Consider the following 25,059-nt stretch of genomic DNA (forward strand, 5'->3'; position numbering starts at 1 on the left):
TATGATAACTCAACCTCGAGATACACGAAAAAAAAAATTAAAATGTAAAAGTAAATGCTATCGGGCATTTTATACCATAGGCTACATTCTGCCAAAATTCTGGAATATAGGTAGAACATTCACACATTCCTTCTTTTCATTATTTTTACTTGGCATACTCTTTTTGGCTACCTAATTTGGCACATAGGGGAAGCCTTCCCGGGAAGAGTTCTCTGATGGGAATACGCCTAGCATCTGCTCTTAGATTGGCATTTCTGGAAAAAAGGATAACAATTGCCTTTAGGGGTGTTAGAACCATGCATTAACTGTGGACTTTGTTCAATATGAAAAATCTTATTCAAGATTCTAATATGCATCAAGGAATACAGAAAAAATCAAATTTTTAGCTGATGATACCAGCTAATATGTGTAAATTATTCTTTAGGTTCCGCTCAAATATGCCGTAGATAATTTTGGAGACCACACTGCCTTTCCATGACGATAAATAAAAGTTCAAACAGGGATAAAATCCTTTTAATAGGCAGTAATAAATTTCACAAACAGTGATAAATTTCAGAAAAAATACTAGATATTTCGGTCACATATGCAGTGACCGTCATCAGTAGTAAAACTGCTACAGTTTACTATTAAACTGTCTATTAAAAGGATTTTATCCCTATTTGAACTTTTATTTATAGTTCCACTCTAGCGTAAGTAACCCCTTACAAGAACATGCATGAAGCTTATCAAATATAAATGTCAGAAAATTGAAGTCTTTTGACTTTGACCCTGTTTTCCAAGACATACAAGTTCGAATATGGTCAAATTTTGACTCGGACAACCGTATTTTCCAGGTTTAAAGAATAATAGATGGTGCGCATTATGATTATATTCCTGTGGTAGCGCAGTGGATTGATCTCTGCTTGACAAAACGGGGCCCGGGTTTCGATACCCACAAAATCATTTTATTGATTTTCGTTTTACGTAGAAATATAGTAATATGGCACAATACTACAGAAAAAAAAAACAAAAAAAAAAACTTTTGCTCATTTTAGTTTCTTGTTATTGTTTGAAAGCAAACTTTAAAGCATTTATTGTTATCTAGACTTCCTGAATGGTATTTGAACTCTTCCCCAGAAACGAAATTACCTTGAAATCGTATTGACAGTAAATCCATTATTCAATTTATTAACAAAATTTATAATTGGAAAATTTATTTAGGATCAGAAACAAAAGTGAAACTAAAAAGTTCGACCTTCTACACCTTCAATTTCTGGTCGCTCGTCAAGCTTGCCAGTAATTTCTATCGAGTTGATTCGCAACATTGTAGTGGGAAACTTCCGAACTAAAAAGAAAAAAAGAGAAATCTCTGTTAGTCTCCAATACTTCGTATAATATAAACAAAACACGCAGTAACGAACACTCATTTGATGAACTTTCGAATAATTATGACATTGTCAATCTTCATGAACTTCCTCTATCATTATCTAGTACAATTAGCTGAACCCAAGTTTGTGATTGCGATTTATATTGCGTTTGTGACTGCTGCGTGCACCAAACTGGATAGACCCTCTGGAGGCCCCTTCTCTACATTTTAAAATGAAGTTCTTTTTTACAAACAAAATCAGTCTTGTCCAACAGGCATGAAAACATCTAGTCATTCGAATTGCAGATATAGCTTTTAGGCTAAATTAAAATTATCCATTTTCTTACATCCATCACTATGGGAGCCATACTAATATGGATCACGTTCTTTGTTTCCCCAATTTATCTGTTTCGAATATTTTTGTTCATGAAACTAAAAGTGATATACACCACCTCGCTATTTCATTTGCGATTGATATTCTTCTGTTGCAGATAGATTTCAGGTGTGAATTGTAGATGGTTTGCCTTTACCAGGAGACATTGATATAAGGATAATTGGGTGCTCTATAATTATATTCTTACAGCTCTTCTGTCTATGATAAAGGTCCCTTGGGTTACAAGACATAGTTAGGTGTTTTTAGCTTAAACAGAGAACTAAATTGGAATATAAAAATATTTATTGTCTGCAAACTGTAACATTTGTAAGTTCCCGCAATTAATTTAGATTGGAAAAAGCGGTGAATTCCGATAAATTGACGATATTTTTCATCGAGCAGCCCGATTAGCTCTGCTGCTCTGAGGAAATACTATGAACAGATTTTTCATACCGTCAGCCAGTGGTTCCCAGCCTGTAGTACGCGTGCCTCCACGGGTACGTAACGTAGAAAAATATCAGTATGGCGGAATCAATATCTTGGCAAGGCTGCCACGAAGGTAACGTTCGTAACATTCTTGTTACGTTTTAAATAAAGTTACTTTTTATGTTACGGTCCTAAAAATGTTACATTTATGTTTCTGGTTTAGTTAAACTGTCGTGATTATGGCAATTCTTTCGCACTGCGATCGGATAATGTTAATACACAATCATTCAATAATTAGGATGAGAAAACACCCGTTTTACTCACTCGTATAGTAAGTAAGGGTAACATTCTCATTCGTGGAATTAGCTTTTGCAATGCTGAGAAAGAGAACAGATTTCGCAATCAATATCTTACTATCTCGTTCGTTTCGAAGCGGGTATTCTGTTTAATTACACTGGCCTGCAGTGGTTCACTAACAACAATCAAATTATCGTTTTTATAATTAAATCATATTATTATTCAAATAGCAGCAAACAAAAAAGTCTCGCCACGTCTCAGTTTTGTTTTTGTCCTGGTTGTAGTGGCAGCTGCGACCTAGTAAAGAACGAACCAGGCTCACAGTGACCAAAAATGGCTAGTAACCTAAACGCGTTTAAATGAAAAAAAAAAGAAAAAAATGGCTAGTGCAAAAGAACTGCCATTTGTAGCGGATTCAAGATTGGTAGCTATTATCTCGATCATTCTTAATAGTAAAATGCTATTTCGAACTAACAAGGAAAAGATATAAGAGCATTGGTGATAAAGCCTGAAGTGTCTGTTGCCCTTCCAAAGCTGAGTATTTGTTGAGAGATGTTTTTCATCCTACGCAACTATCAAGAAACAACACAGAAATAAACTCGACCAAGCTCCATATTTAAGGCTCTACCTGTCATCATTTGGTCCAGGTTTGAAGATGCTCAGCTCGAATGTCCAAGCTCAAGGGTGTCATTGAGAAGGATTAAGTTTTCTACTCATAAATGTTCATGCTAAATTGTTTAAACCGCAACAATGAAAAATATTCTGTTACACTTAAATTATGTTAAAAATGTATCATTGGCTGCTTCCTCAAAAAAGATCTTGTGATTACCTCTGCTCGCCTAATTTCCAACCCTAATTTTTTTTTTTTTTTTTTTTTTTTTTTTTTTTTTTTTTAAGGGAGCTCTAATATAACAGTTAGGATAATTGTCCACATTTTTCAAGGTTTTTTAGGGTAATTTTTCAGGATTTTTCATTTTTTAGGGTAATTATCCACAATTATCCACAATAAAACAAGAAGTTTTTTTTTTTTTTAAGGGAGCTCTGATGTAAAAGATAATTATCCACATCATAGTTGGAGGCAAATCAAAGTCGGAACAGCAAGAGAACAATTCATAGGCATGGTTAAAAATAAACAGACACAGATAAACTCTTTTAAGACTTGTATCCTACGAGGCAAGAGAGAATAGTTTACTTTTCTTCTGATTTTCGTATGAAAGACAGAAACTAAGAAATTTTGCAACTTTAGCTTGCTCAAAATTTTACTTATTTATTGAAGTTATTGTTTTTTTTTGTTTTTTTTTTACTTTTTTCATTAATTAAATATTTCTTACTTGTTTTGACAATTATTTTTCATAATTAATGTTTTCTTGTTTTTACTAGTTTTACTTGTTTTATATCTTACTTCAATTTTACTTTCATTAGAGTTGATGAATACTGAGTGGGATACAAAACTTGTGTCCCTGACTGCAGCTTAAATAGGGACAAGAAACTTAAGGGAAATCCCCGTATTATCTCAATGTAAGTTACCAAAGGAAGAGCATCTTGGAAGGTTCTAAGGGGAATATAATTAAAAGCGTATAAATAAGATTAAACTTACACTGTGACCTCATGAAATTAGATCTTTTCTTCTTTAGAAAACGTATTTTAGTATAGCTTAGATTCCTTTCGACAACAGTAGCTTCGACACGTACAAGATCCGGTCTTAGTATTGGACGTCCTAAAATGGTGAAGTCTGAGCTCCCAACTAACATTACCTGTAAAATGAATAAAATATAAGCTATATTTAAATAATCAAATTTTCGTTATGTAATTACTTTTCGTTAATTCGTTACTGTTATTATTTCATAAAAGTATCCGTAATATTTCATAACCTTCCTTTTCTTATCTTATTTGAGTTAACAACAATTTAAAAAACACATAGCCAAACATGTACAAACATTTTATAATTACACAAATAAAAACAAGCTTTGCATTGAATTTAATTAAAACAATAAATGCATATACGAGTAGAACAATAAACCCAGTTGCAAAAATTTGAAGCCCCTCAAAAACTTCAGCAAATCCCACTCCAGATCAAAATACCTGTATCCGTAATGCAGCTTCCTACTACAGTTAAATTTGCCGAACTATGAGTAAAATTATGTTTCTGATCATGGCAAATCCTTCTTTTACGTATAAATAGATTGAAACCGACGGGATTCGAACTTTTTTTTTTAGTTAAAAGGGTCTAAAAACCAGGGGTGGATCTAGAGCAAAATCTTTGGGGGGCCCAATGCGACAAAGGCACCAATGAGCAAAATCTTGGGGGTGGGGCCAATGTGACAAAGGTGCATATAATTGACCAAACTGACAAACTTATTGTAAAAAAAAGGTAAAAAAACAAGGAATGAGGGTTCCAGAATAAATCTAAGGGTGAGGTCCCCCCAGCCCCCCTGGATTCGTCACTGCTAAAAAAAAACTTTTCTTCTATGGAATTCTTTTAAATCTCCCTTTCACCACTATTAGATTTTCGTTTTTTTATCTTTTGTTTTAAAAAACATATAGAAGGAAAAAACAGCATATACACGAAAACTTTTAAGAAAATTCTCTGCCAATCCAACTAAAAGATTTTTCAGTTTCTAAAAAAAAAGAAAACAATTGAGAAAAAATATTGCTATGAATTTTAGTATAGTCCTTAGCATTAAATGTTTCAGCACAAGTCTTAGACAGATTCTTAATAATGCTTTAATATATTCCAAGAGAAACAACAACATAAATGGTAAAAATTTAAGTCTTACAGTTAGTTTTGTTATATTAGTCCAGTTGATTCCTCAGGGGAAAATAAACGCGCTTTTTATTTGACTCGAGATAGATCGGTCGTTTATAACCAAAACGCACCCCGTAAATACAAAACATGCTGCAGAAAACGTCTTTCAATTTTAGATGGCCGACAGTTTTGACTTTGCAGAAATGAAAACTAGGGCATCCTAGAAAACTAGGACACAAAATTTTTTTAAAATATGAAAACTGCAGACATGAAAACTGAGAAACGGGGAAATAAATGGTATAATGAATGGTCAAACACGTAGTTTCGTTATTATTCAGACAGATTTCTCAAGCTAAAAAAAAACACACATTCAAATTGACTCAAGAAAGTTCGGTCGTTTAAAATTGAAGCGTACTCCGTTAATACAAAGATATTGAACGAAAAAATTATGAAAACTTTTTTCCTTACAAAAACTTCAGGCATGAAAACTGAGAAACAGGAACATTACTGCTATAAAGAACAGTCTAACATGTAGTTTTGTTATATTGCCCAAACTGACTACCCTCAAATAAAAAAACGCATCTTTTAATTGACTCAAGGATGATCAGTCATTTAAAGTCAAAACGCAATCCATAAATGAAAAACACACTACATCGGATGTCTTCTAATTTTAGATGACAGAGAGTTCTGACTTTGCAAACATGAAAACTTTTTAAGTATAAAATTGCAGACATATATAGGGACATATAGGAACATAAATGCTACAAAGAAGGGTCTAACAGGTAATTTTGTTATATTACCCAAGTTCATTCTTCAAGTAATAAAAAACGCACCTATTAATTGATTCAAAGAATATTGGTCACTTAAAATTAAAACGCATTCCACAAATACAAAACAGACTGCAGCACATGCTTTTATTTCTAGATGGCAGAGAGGTCAGACTTTTCAGACATAAGAACTGGTCCTCAAAATTATAGATTATTTTTTAAATAGTCATCAACGAGGTTTTCTAACAAAAGATTTTTATAGTTTTCTGCTATCAGAGATTCATGTCAATATTCTTCAAGTCTTCAGTGCACATGGATTTAAACCTACAGAGCAATGAAAATAGAAGCATGCCAACAATCAGCTGATTATTCAACAAATAGAAAACAAATTGGAAGTGATTTAGAAAGCAGTATAAGTAAACCGAAATAAATGGAAAATAATGTTTTAAAAACCTTCAGTTGATATTTGGCTTTGCAATTTGAAAAGAATTTACAAGATCATTATCTCGAAAATACAATTTCATACTTTTTTAAGACAGATTTTTCAAATCAATGAAAAATTGCACAGTATCTCGTTTTTATACGCTATAAGTGTGTTGTGATTTCTCCGTATCACGAAAGAAAAGATGTCTAGTAAATTATACAACTGACTTTACTCGGTACTCAGTTATTTTGCACATTAGGCACATATTTTAGGGAGGGGGGCTTAAGGACAACTGATATCCCAAAATATTCTTTGAGGAGCTAGTGACCCAGCGAAGAGGTTTGAGAGGGTTCTATTAAATATCAAAGCATTGACTTTAGCATGATTGAATCGTATCAAAAATATTCACTATTACCATTCTGAAACGGGGTTTAAGTTATTATGAGGATTCCCAGCCTAGTGTGATATAATGCAACCTTCAAATAAATGGCATTACATTAAATGACACAGAAATTGACGTTAATTTTGATGGGCATAAATTATAGAATTTTAAAGCCTGTAGAAATGATATTTCAGATATTTATCTGGCAATTATGTGTTACTCAACAAAAAATAATGTCCTTTCTACCAATTTTCGGCTTTTCTGAGTTAAGTGAGAAAAAATAAATAAGATGAATTCCTAAAAATAATAAATCATAAATTCCTTGGAAAAAATATTCAAAGCAATATGAACAAGCTCGTTGTTCAAAAGTTTTCTTCAAAGCTTTTGTCAAAATGAACAAAAAGGAACAAAGATTTCTGAATTCAAAATGTCTGAATATGTCTTTGTCTGATATGTCTCAATATATAATTATATATGACTGAATATATTACAAGAAACTCGTTTTCAATCGCCAAAAACTTTGGGGATTGTTCAAACCACTAGTTCAAACCAGCCGTCTGAAGGGCTCTTTAAGACGAGCCGTCTGAAGGGCTCTTCCATCACGTTCCAAAATCCTACGGAGCACGTTCTTTGGTCTTCTTCGGTGACAGGTGTCTTCCGGTTGATCTGGCATGCGGAGCATTGTGCCTCAGGTATCGCCATTTTCTTTGTCTTGCAATAACTGCGATGTCTGTTTGGACTATGCGGGTAGGAATTTCGTCGTTGATGACATGGTCTCTCCAGCTTATATCATTAAGATCCAGCAAAGACGATTATTCTGAAAGGCTATAAGACGTTTTTCCGTTTCTACAGTTAACTTTAAGCATTCAATAGAGCAACTCAAAACAAATAAAACATTGATCTGGAAAAGCGGAAGTTTCAGCTTCTGCAAGTATATTATGGATTTCCAGACTGTTAGAAGTCCCTGAAAAGCTGCATTGGCCAGGGGCCAACGCACGCTAGAACTCGGTTTTTTCCCTTCAATAATTCGCCCTATTTGGATTCTCCATAGTAAAGCTCTTAAATCTACTTGAAGAAAGGGGAATCACGAGTTTATGAGGACCAGGGAATTAGACGATTTTGATCAATTCAAATCCGAGCTACTGGATAAAGATGCTAGATAAATACGCCTTTGAAAACGATTGAAAGGAATTAGTTTAGCATGATTTAATTTCTTCTCAGATTTTATTTAACAGAATCAGTTTTAACTGTTCCTTTAAAAAAATGTAAATTGTTCTGGATCATCAAATGTAATTTATTTTACATTATCTATGGTGTTCTATTGTTTTTTCTTCGTTAGCCCTCTGTAGCAGCACATCATTGCAAGCTTAGCATTTGGCGCGCTGCTGCCTTGCTTTTGTATTTGACTTGAAATAAATCAAATAAAGCCTTATTTCGTGATTGTGCGTGATTAAAACGCAATAACATCTATGTATCTAGGGTGGAATTCCAAGATGGCTAGAGTCAAAAATTAGAACGAGTTAATTTTTTCAGGCCAAGTTTTTCCTGGGGCTGGGTGAAAGGTGAGAGTCCTTTCAACCAATCTTAGACTGGTGGGGGAGGGGGAGTCATGCATATGTTGTCAAGTTAGTGTTTCCTGTTGATTTTAGAAGAGAAACAAAAATCCTGCATGATCTTACCTTTTCCAGTCTAATCTTATCCCCTGCAATGGGCGGGAAATTACCTTCCATTTGAATTAGGTCGCCATCTGTTATTTTTCTTTGCTTTCCCATCAAATGGATTATTGCGTAGAGCCGTCCATGATTGCTTTTTTCAATTTGACTATTAACTTTTTCAATAATTGCTGCAAGAAAAACAAGACCATTTAGAACTTGTAAAATTCGGTAAACTACAATTCTAAGTAAATGAGATGCATATAAATCATAGAGAACTATTTAACTTATGGTTTTCTATGGAAAACTAAGACGCATCTCTGGGAAAACCCGTTTCTATAGTTAGTGACTATCAGAAGTCGCTGTTGTGTCATTTGTCAACTTTTTACTCGCTCCTTTCCTTATAAAATTGTTCTTCTAAGTTCAAAGTCAAAGCTAAAATAACAGAAAATCTAAACAGTGATCGAATATTGTATCAATAGCCCTTCGAAACACTACACTTAAATTAAAATGGTAAAGTAAACCAAAGCCAAAAAAATATTAAATCAAATGCTAACTACTTGGAAAGCTTGAATCTGAACAAAAAAAAAAAAAAAACTCAAACAAAATTTGTTTAAGGTTTTAAATAATTCCTTAGACCACACTGCTTTTCCATTTACAAAAAAATTTTTAAACAAGAAAAACGGGTTTTAATTTCTATAAAGCAGTGATTTAAAAATTTATTTCTTTTACAACTTGGGATCCCTGGAAAAGTGTATCTTTCGGAATATGCTTTAAGTTTAGTAAATTTACCTTTCTCGTGTGCTTTTCTTCATTATATGTATTTAAATGATACTTAAGAAAGAATGATTTTATAATTATTTTATTTACTTTGCACTTTTTTAAAATCTTTTGTTGTGTAATTATATTGGCATGTTTTTTTGCTAAATTCAAAAATAATAAAATTCAATTGGTCTTTTGCCACCCGTAGGCTAGACGTAAATAATTTCTTAGACCACACTGCTTTTCCATTTGCAAAAAATTAAACAAGAAAAACGGGTTTTAATTTCTATAAAGCAGTGAATCACTGCTTTATAGAAATTAAAACCCGTTTTTCTTGTTTAATTTTTTGTTTCAGGTTTTGTTGCCTATCAAGGCAATCTCAATTATCCCTCCCATAAGAAGTGGACCTGAATGCACACACACACAAATTAAAATAAAAGTTCACATTTGACACCCTGTCAGCAGATAGCTCAAACGTGGTAGGCGCTGCAAGGCTCTGGACCCATTTAAGGGTTACTACCCTTAAAGGTTATTTGCTATTCCTTATCTTATGAACCAGAGCTGCATCTAGATAATTCCAGTTTGGAATATGGGCTAACCAGCCATACAGCAAGTATTTACCTACTTTCAAAAGTCCCTTACAACTGTCTGTAAGCGCCCTTGGCTGATAATATGCTAAATTAGTCATGTAAAGCACTTTTGTTATGAAAGATTTTACCTAGCAATTTCTTATCTCCTAGAGCCACATGAACTATATAGCAAGCAGTCAAAGGCCATATTATTAAAAAAAATACGTAAATAACAAAGATTTTCCTCAGTAAATGGTATAATTGCAAAATAACCGCATAACTATCAAGATGATAATTATATGGTCTTAGATTCATCAAGTCATCTTGCCAAGTGCCAAGAATCTTGTAACAAAAGTATATCATCATACAATTCGTGGTAATGAACTGTAAGTAAGGAGCGACCCGGCTCAATAGTAACCAAAACTCTAAAAAACGAAATTTTGATACCAATAGATACATCAAAAGAATCAGATTTCTATGGTGAATTGAAATATATAATTTTCATCAAGTTTAGTCTTACCCATCAAAAGTTAAGCACCTGAGAAAATTTGCCTTATTTTCAAAAAAAAGGGGAAAACACCCCCTAGAAGTCATAGAAATTTAATGAGAATCACACAATCAGATTCAGCGTATCAGAGCACCCTACTATAGATTTTTCAAGCTCCTATCTGCAAAAATGTGGAATTTTGTATTTTTTGCTAGAAGAAAGATCATGGATGCGTGTTTATTTGTTGTTGTTTTTTTTTTGTTTTTTTTTCCCATGGATGACTGTATCGACCCAGTGGTCCTAGAATATCGCGGGAGGGCTCATTCGAACGGAAATTAAAAGTCCTAGTGCTCTTTTTAAGTTACCAAAAAATTGGAGGGCAACTAGGCCCCTCCCACGCTCATTTTTGCCAGTCATCTGATCAAAATTTTGAGAAAGCCATTTTGTTCAGCATGGTTGAAAAATACAATAACTATGTCTTTGAGGATGAGTTAATCCCCCACAGTCCTCGGGGGAAAGTCTGCAAGTTATGAACTTTGCCCAATGTTTACATATAGTATTGGTTATTGGGAAGTATACAGAAGTTCTCAGGGGGACTTTTTCTGGTAGTTGGGGGAGGGTGGGTCGGGGGTTACGTAGGAACATCTTTCCATGGAGGCAGTTTTCATGAGGGAAGGGACATTGCTATGAAGGGGTGCCGAATTTCCCAGCATTGTTTAAAAGAACGATCAGAAATAAGATAAAAAAAAATAATTTTTTCAAAAGTAAGGAGCAACATCAAAACTTAAAACGAACAAAAAATTAGTACGTATATGATTGGGTTCGCCCCCTAGTCATTACCTCGCTCTTTACGCTAAAGTTTTTTTTTGTACTTTCATCGCAGCTATTTATTCTAATTAACAGCCTTTGTGATTGAGGGGTCATTCTTAAAGAAATTAAATAAAAAAAACAAGTTTTTTAAACTGAAAGTAAGGAGCGACATTAAAACTTAAAACGAACAGAAATTATTCCGTATATGAAAGGGGCTGTCCCCTCCTCAACGCCTCGCTCTTTACGCTAAAGTTTTTTATTGTTTTAAAAAATAAAGTTGTGAGACAGAGTCAAACTTTAGCGTAAAGAGCGAGGCGTTGAGGAGGGGACAGCCCCTTTCATATACGGAATAATTTCTGTTCGTTTTAAGTTTTAATGTCGCTCCTTACTTTCAGTTTAAAAAACTTGTTTTTTTTATTTAATTTCTGATCGTTTTTTAGTTAATGCAGCTTTTATTTTGGCTCACCGTCATTGAATAAGTAAACAAAATTTGCATTAAAATTTTACTTTTCTTTTGCTTAATGACTCTCTCTAAATTCGGTTCTGACGTAGTTTACAAATTAACTTACGTAACGAACTTCTATATTCGTATATTTTTCTTCTGGCAAAAAATACAAAGTTGCAGATTTTTGCAGATATGAGCTTGAAACCTATGTTATTGGGTTTTCTGATACGCTGAATCTGACGGTGTGATTTTTATTAAAAACTTTTCACTTGTAGAGGATGTTTCCCCCCTCTTTAAAAAATCAGGTGAGTATTTTGAGACTCTTAGCCTTTGATGAGTAATACTAAACTTAACATAATTCATATATTTAGAATCAGCATTATGAGCCCATTCTTTTTACGAATTTATTGACATAAAGGATTCGTTTCTAAAAGTTTCGATTACTATTGAGCCGCATCGCTTGTTTTTTTTTTTATTGTTTTTTTTTTATTAAGTATATTTTATTAAGTATATTATTGGGTTATCCCCTTAGTCAATACCACGCTCTTTACGTTAAAAGTTAAAAAAAATTTTAATTCACAAATCCCTGAATCACAAAGGCCGTTTAATTAGAATAGATAGCTCTTTTGAAAGCACTAAAAAAAAAAACTGTAGCGTAAAGAGCGAGGTATTGACTTGGGGGAGAACCCCCTCATATACGCAATAATTTCTTGTTCATATTTAGTTATAATTTTGCTGCTTACTTTCAGTTGAAAGTGCCTGTTTTTTTTAATTTAATTTCTGATCGTTTTTTAAATAATGCTTGTAAATCCGGCGCCCCTTCATATAAATGTCCCTTACCCCAAACAAACATCCGCCCCGTAAAGTTTCTCCCCAGTAACCCCCTCCTCCAGCCCCCTCCCCCCCCCACCAGAAAAAAATCCTTCCTGAAAATGTCTGTATACTTCCCAATAACCAATACAATATGTAAGCAATGGGCAAAGTTCATAACTTGCAGCCCTTCTCCTGGGAACTGTGGGGGATTAAGTCATCGTAAAAGATATATTTATTAGATTTTCGACTATGCTAAACACAATGGCTATCTCAAAATTTTAATTGAGTGACTTTGAGAAAAAAATGAGCGTGGGAGGGGGCCTAGTTGCCCTCCATTTTTTTTGGTCACTTAAAAAGGGCACTAGAACTTTTAATTTCCGTTCCAATGAGCCCTTGTACGATATTCTAGGATCACTGAGTCAATACGATTACCCCTGGGGGAAAAAAAAAAAACAAATAAACACGCACCTGTGATCTTTCTTCTGGCAAAAAATGCAAAATTCCACATTTTTGTAGATAGGAGCTTGAAACCTCTGCAGTAGGGTTATCTGATACGCTGAATATGATGGTGTTATTTTCATTAAGTTTCTATAAATTTTAGGGGGTCTTTTCCTATTTTTTCGAAAATCAGCCAAATTTTCTCAGGCGCGTAACTTTTGATGGCTAAGACTAATTTGATAAGACTTGTATTTTTGAAATCAGAATTAAAATCTGATTCTTTTGATGTATCTATTGGTATCAAAATTCCGTTTTTTAGAGTTTCGGTTACCATTGAGCCGGGTCGCTCCTTACTTACAGTTCGTTACCACAAACTGTTTGATGGAACGAAATTTGAACTTTAGCGTAAAGAGCGAGGTATTGACTAGGGGGCGAACCCCCTAGCATACGTAGTAAAAATATACGAATATAGAAGTTCGTTGCGTAAGTTACGTCAGATCAAAATTTCAAGAAAGCCATTTAGCCAAAAAAAAGCAAAATTAATATGCAAATTTCGTTTTACTTATTCATGTAAAATGAGCCAAAATCAAAGCTGCATTAATTCAAAAACGTTGAGAAATTAAATAAAAATATAAGTTTTTTTAAACTGAAAGTAAGGAGGGACATTAAAACTTAAAAAGAACCGAAATTATTCCGTATATGAAAGGGGCTGTTCCCTCCTCAACGCCCCGCTGTTTACGCTAAAGTTTGACTCTGTCTCACAACTTTATTCTTTTTAAACAATAAAAAACTTTAGCGTAAAGAGTGAGGCGTTGAGGAGGGGACAGCCCCTTTCATATACGGAATAATTTCTGTTTGTTTTAAGTTTTAATGTCACTCCTTACTTTCATTTAAAAAAAAACTTTTTTTTAATTTAATAACTAAAAACGACCATTAATAAATAACTTGACATTAAAACTAAATTTCAAAGCAAACCCTTTTATATACCTTTTCTTTGTGCTTCTTCTTCTAGAGATGTATCTTGTACGATTTCTTGTGCGGGTCTTACACGTTCATTCAAATTCATGGCTTGTAGACTTTTTGAAATGGTTCGAACCGACCTTGCACAGACATATTCTGGCTGACCTGGAAAAAATATATGTTATGGAACATAAAGAGATATGTACAGCACTATCAGAACTGTGGTTGACCGAAAAATATGGGTGTTTTTTCTTTGCTGGGTTATTTATTTGAGCAAAACTACATCCTCAGAAAAGATAGATATGAATTTTTTGTCTAAAAAACTTTCAATTATGGCATCTGAGATTAGCAGTTAATCTAAATACCTTTTAAGCCAACTCACGGAAAAACAATTTAGGTATCTATGCTACAAAACTATACAAAATTCAGACATGCAAGATGTAAGAACTGCTTTATCATGTGCTAAGTGTCAAAGACAGGTAATTTTTTCCCCGTATTTACTTTTTCTAACTTAGAATGTCAGGCAGCTTAATCCAGCTTATTATTAAATAAAAGAACAATCACTACAACATCCAAAATTATTTTAAATTGGAGCAAAACATACAAAAAAACAATTTGCCAAATTTTTATCAAGGGCAGTGAAATCAACTGCATATCCTAAGTCAAAGAGGAGTTTTTACCTTTACGTTTGGTTTGGTCTTATCCCATAGTCTTAGCCATGTTCTTTAGGACCATCAAATACTTCATCAAAATAATAACCTGCACACACAGAGGTAGGACACAACCTTGTTTTAGTCCTGATTATGCATTGAACCAACTACTAACCTCTCCTACAATATGCCAAACTGAGGACAAGGATTAAAGGGGACAGATGATTCATATACTTCCCAATTATTAATATAAGACTGAAAATTAGATCAAGGTATTCTTTCCCCTCCTAAAACCACTCTTCTCCAAAACTTTGTCTACATCATCTCTGAAAACTATCGTCATGCTAAATAATTTGCTTCCTACAGAAACCAAGGAAATGTGCCTGTAAATATTATGCTCACTTTTATCATCTTTCATATTAGAGGGTCTATCTTGGCAGCACTATTGTTCTTGTACACAGCAATAACCACTTTAGGGTACTTATCAATTATACCATATAAAGATAGGACCTTCACTTAAACTTTTCTATCAACTAAATTAAATGCCAGAATACAGCCTATCAAGCTAAGGACATGGATTAAAGGGGACTGATGATTCAGACACTTCCCAATTATTAATACAAGAATGAAAAGTAGATCAATGCATTCTCTCCCCACCCTTAAATCACATTGTCCTCCTCTTTGGACTTTGTCTACAGTATCTCTTAATCTAATAGGTATTGCATTGCTAAATGATTTCCTTCCTACAGAGACCAAGGTAATGGCTCTGTAAATACTATAATCACTTTCATCACCTTTATTACAAACAGGTTTTAAGTAAAGTTTTCCTAAGATCACCAAAGGATTTCCCTTTCTGAAAATCATATTCACAATCTTCAGGGATGCCCTGACAAGGATAGGCTGTGCATAAAGGTTGGAGCTGTGTAATGGTTTGGGGTCTCTGTTCCATCATGAGCTCCTTTCTCTGTCACTATTCCTGACAGGGAAATCCTGTTTGTACGGCCTCAGAGTAGAATCAAGCTGGACTTTCGCCAGTTTTCCTAACCAAAACCCTGGTATCTAACAGCACTGCAGGGTGACCTTGAGGAAGGGCACCCCTTGAGGAAATTAAAGCCCAATAAACAACACAACATGTGTACTGAATTTTGATAAATGGGTAATATTTCTGAGTCTGGTCTTTTTTGGTGTGCTTTTTTTGGGGAAGGGGGGTCTGAGGGGGGTCAACCTCTTCCTAGCCAAGTTATCTATTATGGGTTGTCTCCCTGTATTAGCGCAATATGTTTAGGCATGAATACATAATGAGTTGGAGGTAATAGACTTGAGATTGATCATGCAGGATTTCAAATCTTGTTGATAGAAGAGCATCGCCAAGTGTGGAAAACCATGTTGTGACCAAGATGGGCCCAAGACTGCACATAGCCTCTATTCAAACTGGAGGTCCAAGGGGCTTCTTGCTGTCTAGTTCTAAGGGGGATTAAGCACTTGGCATAGACTTGAAAAGATGTATTAGTCCCTGTCCTGCACTGGTCCTGGGATCATTGCTTTTCCTGGGGCCATAATAATTTCAATGATTTAAAAAATATGAAAATTGCAACTTGGAATGTCACAACATTAAAAACTACTATTGTATCAACAATTTGACTGACAGCTTCAGATGCTTCAAACTAGACTTATTAGGAGTTTCAGAAACTCATATCCCAGGGATGGGAAACATGAAATTTGGTGATATAGAATTTATTTATTCAGGTAGGAAGGGCAGGGTGCATAGATAGGGAGTAGGGCTTGTGATGAATAAGGAAGCTATTAGAACTTTTTTAGGTTGGGAGGGTATTAATAATAGAATGCTAGTTGTTCATCGTATGACCAAAAACTACAGGGTATAAGTCCAGGGGCGCCACTAAGAGGAGGGATGGAGGGACTCCCCCCCCTAAAGGTCATCAGAAGAGACTTTTGTCAGGCAAAGTCTAACAAAAGTCACTATCTTTTGGCGCAAAGTGAAACTTCTGGAAGGGATTTGTTGGGCAAAGCTTGACAAAACTTACTACGTCATGTGTGCGATGTCGACAGAAACCTATTGGCCCTCTATAAAAACGACTAGTCAAGCAAAGCACTACAAAACTTGGGATTTTGTTGGCCCAATGTAATGTCATAAAAGCCTTTCGTTGGGTGAAGAACAACAAACTTTTACTGCTTCATCTGCACAAAGTCGACAGAAACCAATTGCCCCTCTAGAAAACAACTTGTTGAGCCAAGCTTTACAAATCTTGACATATAGTTGGTCCAATCTAATGTAATTAAAGGCTTCCTTCAGGTGAAGGACTACAAAATTTACTGCTTCATCTGCACAAAGTCAACAAAAACTTAATATTTGTTCAGTCCATCACTATGTCATAAAAGACTTCCATCAGGCGAAGACAACAAAATTGACTGCTCCATCTGCATGAAGTTGACAGAAACCAAATTGCAACCTAGAAAACGACTTGTCAGGTGAAGCCTTGCAAAACTTGATATTTTGAACTTGTTGGTTAGCCAGGACAATTCTAGTGGTTTTACTGAGAAAAAACTTGTTGGGAAATATTGTTGTTTCTTTCCAAAATATTGAAAACAGCTGACATATTTTGCTAATATATGAGCACATTGAACTATAAGGTTATGCTAAGCTTATTCAGAATCAGACCTCTTTCTCTTATTTCCAAAAGCATAGGACAAATCATATAACTGAGGGTATGAAGAATTAAAACTGCAAGGGAAAGAAACAATTTTTAATTTTAGATTTGAAAATGTTGCTGCTTTGCAACATTATATTTATTTTAAGACTTTATTTAACAAAAAAAAAGAAAAAAAAAAGAAGGCAGGAAGCCCAACATTAACCTGGGTTGTACTACTACTCAAAAAAAATTATTTAATACATACAAACGTCGAAATAAATTCAAGCCAAACCAGTTTGTCAAGAGTGAGGAAAGTTTACAGGGAATCAAGTTTCTCAGTGATCCAGAAATTTCAGTTAGAATTAGTGCAATTCTGTATTTGAACCTAAAAGAACAATTTGAGTGCTATTTTATTTGTTTAGAATATTAGATCATCAGTACATAAAAATGTTTGCAAAACAGAGGAACAGATTCGGACCTAGAATAAAGCTTGCGTGTGAAGTTTCTTTCAAAGAAAGAAAGATGAAAGGTATTACGAATTTGACTCTAATTATTGAGCTATTCACATTCTAAAGCACCATAGCAAGGAACTGAAAACAGTACCAAAGCAAAGATTAGGCCTAAAATTGTGCAAAAGACATCTCTATTTGAAATTCCATATGATTACTGCCAAGCAGCTCAAAGAAAACTGTAGAAGGCCCTGTCAAGAGCAAACTTCATCTTGAACAACAAGATAGCTTAGTGCAATTTAAGTCAACAGAAAGCTTAGAGTATGTCTTCAGTGATGCCACTTGTTTTAGTGCTTTGCAGTTGCAGCCACCTTGTATCTTGCATTCTGACACTACCAAAGATGTTTACCATGTAAGTTTAGCAGATTTCATAGTTGTAAGAACACAATTTGATAGGACAGATTTCCAAAGTCTGGGCAGAATCTTACTTTTAAGGAGAAATTTGATCAATGACCCTCAGTTTGTTAAAGGGTAGAAATCTTTAAAAAAATAGGTTGAAACACTCAATAGTTTGTAATTTATAAACAAGGAAATGATAATAAGATTAAGAATAATTAAAAAATCTCTCTCTCTCTCTCTATATATATATATATATATATATATATATATATATATATATATATATATATATATATATATATATATATATATATATATATATATATATATATATATATATATATATATATATATATATATATATATATATATATATATATATATATATACATATATATACATATATATATATATATATATATATATATATATATATATATATATATATATATATATATATATATATATATATATATATATATATATATATATATATATATATATATATATATATATATATATATATATATATATATATATATATATATATATATATATATATATATATATATATATATATATAGAAAATAGCAGTATTACTATGCAGCAGATCTCTACATGTTTGAGCTTGCTCTCTACTTAGGGGGGTTTTTACTCTCTTTTCTTTTGAGGTATACCTTAAAATGGAACTGAACTAAAAAGTACCAAATTGCCTGCAAGAAGCAAAGAAGAATATAGTTTTGAAATTACCTTTCAAGTTTAAAAGGTTATGGCCAGGTTTCCTTATCAACGTTTTTGAATTTGTTTTGAGCTTTTAAATTTTTTTTGAATGAGTGAAATAAATACAGACAAACAATCAAAGTGACATTTCAGACATCACTTGAGGAAGTTTGTCCTGGTCCATCCTTGACAAATTTGGACTCAGAATAGAAGAAGATATGGCTGAAAAAATCAAAGTTACTTATCCTCTCAGGTCTGACACTGTGGAATTTGATGAAAGAAAAAAAAAACCTTGGAAGAAGTTTGCTATTCACAAATTGATCACAAAGAAACAGTAGGAATCAGCAATATCTTTGCTATTCTTTCTTGCATTATTGACTGTACCACGTAGCAAAAAACACTGACACTTGAAGTTAAGTTGGATTCCATCACTAACAAACTAGATGCTGCAATACAAGTACTAGACACAGGACAATCAATCAGCAAATATGGAACTGGGCTTATTAGTCAGTCAGAAAAATGCATTTCTCAGAAAGTATCAAAAATGAAGGAGTAGAATCTGAAAGTTTACAGCAAGCTGGAATCATAAGAGTTGAGAACAACCCTGGGTTCAAGAAAAAAATTTCAAACTCAGAAAAGCTGAAGCTTATCAAAATAGGACCATTTTAGCCAAAAATGAATTTTCCAAAAAACGAGGGAAATCCAATCCCAGAGTTCTAACACCCGTTGCAGTTTGTTAGAAACTGGTACAATGAGTACCCACACCTAGAGTATAGTCTTGAGAAATATTTAGCTTACTGCTTTGCCTGTTTGTTAGGACCTGGCCACAAATACAGAAACAAAAATTCTTCATTTATAACAGGAACTAGAAACTAGCACAAAATGCAAAGCAAAGGCACCAAGACTGAAATGTTCATCACTCACTTCCAATCAAATGGTGACAAAGCTTCTGTAGGTGGTCTTATTTGTTTTACAGAGAGAGATAAATCATTGCCAAGGGATGCACTTGTTTCTTGAAATCATGTTTCTTGCCGAGGGATGCACCTAGACTTATTCCTAGCGCTGAAAGCCCATGATAAGAGCTCACTACTACTCAAATACGAATGTGTATGCTGTAGCAAGCAAAGCGTTTCCAAACTTCAACCGGCAGTACTTCAAATGACACAAACTAACCGTAGCATGGCAACTTTACGGCAGCAACAGCAGCAGCCAGAAATGCAACCAACTACCGACATCAACATCGTCCGATCTCAGTCACCAGCAACTAACAGAATTCAAAACTCAAGCGCCGTCACCGTTAGCATCCTACTGCAAGCCGAAAAAGAGAGGAGAAAAGTATGTACATTGTAATATCTGGCATTCTAGAATCTGATAAAGAGTCTGATGCTGAGAAAGTTGTGCGGCTGGTCTCTAGCAATGACCTTGGTGCTCAACTACAACTGACAGACATCCTAGAAACAGCAAGACTGGCCCCCCCCCTCTCAGACTCGGATAACAAGCAAGGCCAAAGGCGCCTACTCGTGAAACTGCGCAAGGACTCTGAAGAAACCATGAGAAACCGATCGAAAATCTTGAAGGGCGCACCAAATCTGCAAAGAGCCACTGACAACCATGTCCGACAATACGTCTATGTGAATCCAGATCTCACGCCAATGCAAAGAACTGAACAAGCTGCTAGACGCCATGCAAAGAGATCAAAGTCCTTGAAAACCGACCGAATGCAGGCTCTTTAGCTGCTGGTCAACGCTATCCCAGCCCACGTCGTCAGTGGCATGGTGTAGGCCGCAGGTTCCAGAAAAAGGCCCTGACTGGAATTAAATGTCTTTATTTTAATTCTGATTCTCTGCTAAACAAGATGGATGAAGTGAGACATATTATAAGCGCTGAAAATCCCTATATAGTTAGAATAGCCGAGGTGAAACCAAAAAATAGCAGATACCTGCCTACGCTCCCAGAGCTACAGGTTCCAAATTACAAGGTCCTAGAGAGAAACATTGAACAGCGAACTGGAAGGGGAATTCTCTGCTATTACAGACAGGACATCCAAGCTACCCCAGTAAGTCCCAGAGGAAATAAACTATCCCAAGAAAGTATCTGGTTAAATATAACAACAGCTGATAGAGTAAATATCAAACTCGGAATCTACTACAGAAGTCCCAATAGCAGTCTTGAAAATGACTCGCACTTGCTTGCAGAAATCACTGAGATTTGCAGTGATAATTTATCAAATGTAGTCATCATTGACGATTTCAACCTACCAAAAATCAACTGGACTAGACAGCACATGCACTTGCACAACCCAAAATCACCCGAGGCGAAATTCTTAGAAGTGGTGAATAACTCTCATCTGAACCAATTGATCTTAGAGCCCACACAAACCAGAGGTACGGATAGACCAAGTATATTGGATATGCTACTGACAAACGATTCAGAACTGATAGAGGACATCCGCCAACTAGCACCGGTGGGAAAGTCTGATCACTGTATAGTAGGCTTCCAGGTTTTGGCTAATGGCAGAAAAGACAAAAAAACACCAAGAAAAAATTACAACAGAGCAGACTTTGCTGCGATGCGCAATGACCTCAGCACAATGGATTGGGGAAAAGAGTTAAGTTTGACCGAAAGCTGTAAGGAAATGTACTACAAATTCCCTTCTGTCATGTCTCAGGCTGAGGAGAAACACGTACCAGTTGCCAAACATTATAAAAGACCAACCCTACCACACGCTGTTTTGGACCTCATAAAAAAAAAGCAAGCCTGTTGGAAAAATTATGTAGCTGACCAGTTGAGCCCTCTCAAAGCAAGAGCCTACCGAATGCTATGAAATAAGGGGAGGCGACAAACCAGGCCAGCAGCTAGCATGGAAGAGCAAAACCTTGCAGAATCTATCAAGACAAACCCCAGAATGTTTTGGAACCACATAAATTCTAAACGCATTGCAAAGTCTGACATTCCAAGCTTAAAAAACCCTACAACTGGACTCCTGATTGAAAGATCTGTAGAAAAAGAAGATTTACTAAACACGTATTACACTACCGTCTTCACCCAGGAACCTATTCAGTCATTACTACCAACCCTGCAAACCATAGTCTCTGACCAAACACCCAGGATCAAGATAGACCCACAGGTGGTCCTGAAGAAACTCAAAGAGCTAGGGATAAGCAAATCGCCAGGTCTGGATGGACTTCATCCCAGAGTGTTAAAAGAAACTACAGATCTAATTGCAGAGCCCCTACTGATGACTTTTCAAAAGTCCTTACAATCAAATGTACTCCCTAGTATCTGGAAAAAGGCAACGGTGATACCATTGCACAAAAAGGGAAACCGCCAAGATCCTCTAAATTACCGCCCAATCAGTGTAGCCTGCAAAATACTGGAATCTATCATATTTGACCATATCCTTGAGCACATGAGCAAAAGAAAGATAATCACTAGCAAGCAATTTGGTTTCTTGAAGAGAAGGTCTGCAGAGTTTACAGCTTCTTATGGTGGTGGAAAACTGGAAAATGCATGCAGATAAGCGTTATCAAAACGATGCAATTTATATAGACCTTAAAACGACCTTTGACAAAGTACCTCATCATCGCCTCTTGTACAAACTCCGCAACCTTGGTCTAGGAACCACAGTTAATTGGATTGAAGTTTCGTATTGAAAGGTCTCAAGCAGTATCAGTAGACAGAGTTTTGAGCACACTTGAAGTAGAGGTAACTAGCGGTGTTCCCTAGGGCTAGGTCCTTTGCCCTCTTTTAATTAACCTGTATCTCTATGATTTAGTAGAAGGCATCAACTAAGAGATTCTATTGTATACAGACGACACCAAGCTGTATAAAGTAATCAAAACAGCTCCCGATGCACAATCTCTGCAAGAGGACCTTGACAAGCTCAATAGTTGGATGTCCAACTGGCTGATGGAAATCAATATCAACAAAAGCCACAAGCCAACAATAGGGAAACCTACTATCCACTATGAATATAGACTAGGAGACTTACTGATCACATCATGACAGGAGGAGCAGGACTTGGGAGTTGTAATTGACAGCAACCTTGACTTCCAGGCCCACTACAACAGCATTATTGGGAAAGCAAATCGTGTTGCAGGAGTTTTAAGGTGCAACTTCACTTTTGGAAATGATAAGACCCTTTGCCTTCTCTACAAAGCTTTGGTACAGCCAATCATTGAATATGGTCATTGCGCTACACGTCCCTTTTGCAACAAAGACATTGAAGCTCTTGAAAAAGTTCAAAGACAAATAACAAAGTTCTGTCCGACTTTGAGAAATTTATCCTACAAAGACAGGCTCTGCAAGCACAAACTTCCTTCACTAGCCTATTAACTGCACCAAAGAGACCTCATTGAGGTATACAAGTTCTGCTACGCCGCCTACAAAAACATCCAGGCTACCAATGTTCTCAGCTTCACCCACACAAACCTTTGTGGTCACAACCTCAAGCTTCAAGAGGAGAGGTTCCAAAAGGACATCGGCCATTGGGCGTTCAAGAACCAAGTAACACAACACTGGAACAAGCTCCCCTTTGAAGTCATCAAGGCCAACTCATTAAATCGTTCTAGCAGGAACAGGACAAATACTATGGTGAAAGTACCTACAATTTTTTCAATTTAAAAGATTTTTGTAGAGGCGCTGTGGCCTATTTGTTTAGCATTCTATTATTATTATTATTATTGCCAAGCTTAGTTAACAATGATAAACTAATGAAAGATATAGTCAGAATAAGAAAGGGAAAGAGTGCATTGTATTATGTACATGTTGCTGGATGTTACCACCACTTAGGTAAACAAGCACTGGCATTTCATGGGAAGAATCACAATGGAGAAAATCCTGTTGCGCTAGCCAATTTTCTTTTAAGACACAACACTGAAATGGACCATCAAATGAAAAACCAGATGAAGCCAAATGTCACCAGCTATCTGGTATGTAGATTCTGAGTCAAAGAAAGGAGCCAATATAGCAGAAGAAATTCTACAAGTTTTCCTCTACAATATATGGCAAATTTCTGCAACTAATAAACGGTTTTTTTAACACCTAAAAAACGAAGTAACAAGTGTTGGTTGTTGTTGGCACCTACCCAAATTTTTCAGCACATTTTGGAAATCCCCCCCTAAAGGTAAAAGGCTAGTGACACTGTGTATAAGTCATAGTAGTATATACCCCTGTAGGACTGACTGATAGAGGTAGTAGTGACTCAGATGAATTTTATTTACAAGAACAATCATACATGATGCCTGACAGAAAAATCATATTTTATTTGGGATTTTCAAGCCCCAGATTGGTAGAAATAGGGATAGATTTATCTTAGCCTAGGTAAATTTGGTGTAAAAAAAGAAAACAGTAATGGTGACATCCTGATGAGATTTTGTAGGTATATCTATCTAGTTATAACCTTAATCTTGATTCTCAGTATGAGCTGTGGGTAGAGCAGGTATAGGTTATATTCATGGAAGCTGAAGCTCATCCTGCTGAAAAAATCAGTTCCTGTAATTGTAAACTTTATTGATTCAGTGATGACCTGTCCTTGACATAATGTAGTAATTGCCAGAGAATTCAAGTTGCCCCAAATTTCATCAGTGGTGTAATTTCATCAAAATGCAGGGGGGAGGGGCAAAGTTGCAGCCAATTTTCTCAAATCATGTGAAAACAAAAGTGAAAACTGAAAAATGACCTATATACTAAAAAAACTGACCCATTTCTGTGGATTCTTGAATTATGCAGGCTTATTTTAGTTTTGACAAGGTTTATGAAGAAACTAAATTTTTGCAGAGGGTGGAAAATGGGGTCTGGGGGGACAAACCAAGCTCCAGAAAGGGCATTTGCCACCCCTGCCCCATTGCATATTATGCCCCTGAATTTCATGGGTTAATCGCTATGCCACTAGCCTATATACAATAGTGGTAAAATAAATTAAAACATTCTAATTAGGCCTAGCCTAGGTCTTAACAAAGAAACTTTTGATAACTACTTTAAAACAATCATAAATGCTTGCATATCTCATTCTTGCAGTTAGATTGCATCACTTTGCTCCCATCCCCCATAATGAATACATTTACAGTCCACTATAGTCTAAATATTGCATTAGGCTGTATTTTCTAATAACAAGGTCTTTACATTAATCCTTTAAAGGGTGGTGGAGGGTTCTTTTTCATTTAGTATTTTGAATGACTTATTAATAGGCTATATATCATCTAAATTAAATAGATAAATAGGTTTAAGCTCAGGAACGTAGGCCTTATCAAACCAAACAGTTCAGCTAGTTTGGTATCCATTTCTTAAAAAAAAAAACTCAAAAGCAGACCCCTCTTCCCCCAATAATAATACTGGAGCTATGCCCCATCTAAAATATAAATTTGAAAGTAGGTTTGATGCAATAACAGATACTTACATACTGAATAAGTAAACGAGCTAATCTTAGACAGCAATGGTCTTACTATGCTCATTGTGAGGATACACGGTAATGAACTTTCAAAAAATACTTCTAGAGT

At 35.2% G+C, this 25,059-nt stretch overlaps 1 protein-coding gene across 1 annotated transcript; it reads right to left on the reverse strand.

Moving 5' to 3' along the window:
• Positions 1-1,151: 1,151 nt before the first annotated feature.
• mRpL21 (mitochondrial ribosomal protein L21) lies at positions 1,152-25,059 on the reverse strand. The gene is made up of 5 exons (XM_089090284.1): positions 24,960-25,059; positions 13,724-13,861; positions 8,440-8,603; positions 4,039-4,195; positions 1,152-1,324 (listed from the first exon to the last, which is right to left on the reverse strand). The coding sequence occupies exons 1-5, from the start codon at positions 25,012-25,014 to the stop codon at positions 1,221-1,223; spliced, it is 618 nt and encodes a 205-aa protein (XP_088946410.1). The 5' UTR covers positions 25,015-25,059; the 3' UTR covers positions 1,152-1,220.

This window comes from Artemia sp. Qi Xiang Cuo, chromosome 6 (assembly GCF_049724085.1).
Source record: "Artemia sp. Qi Xiang Cuo chromosome 6, ASM4972408v1, whole genome shotgun sequence".
NCBI classification, from domain to species: domain Eukaryota; kingdom Metazoa; phylum Arthropoda; class Branchiopoda; order Anostraca; family Artemiidae; genus Artemia; species Artemia sp. Qi Xiang Cuo.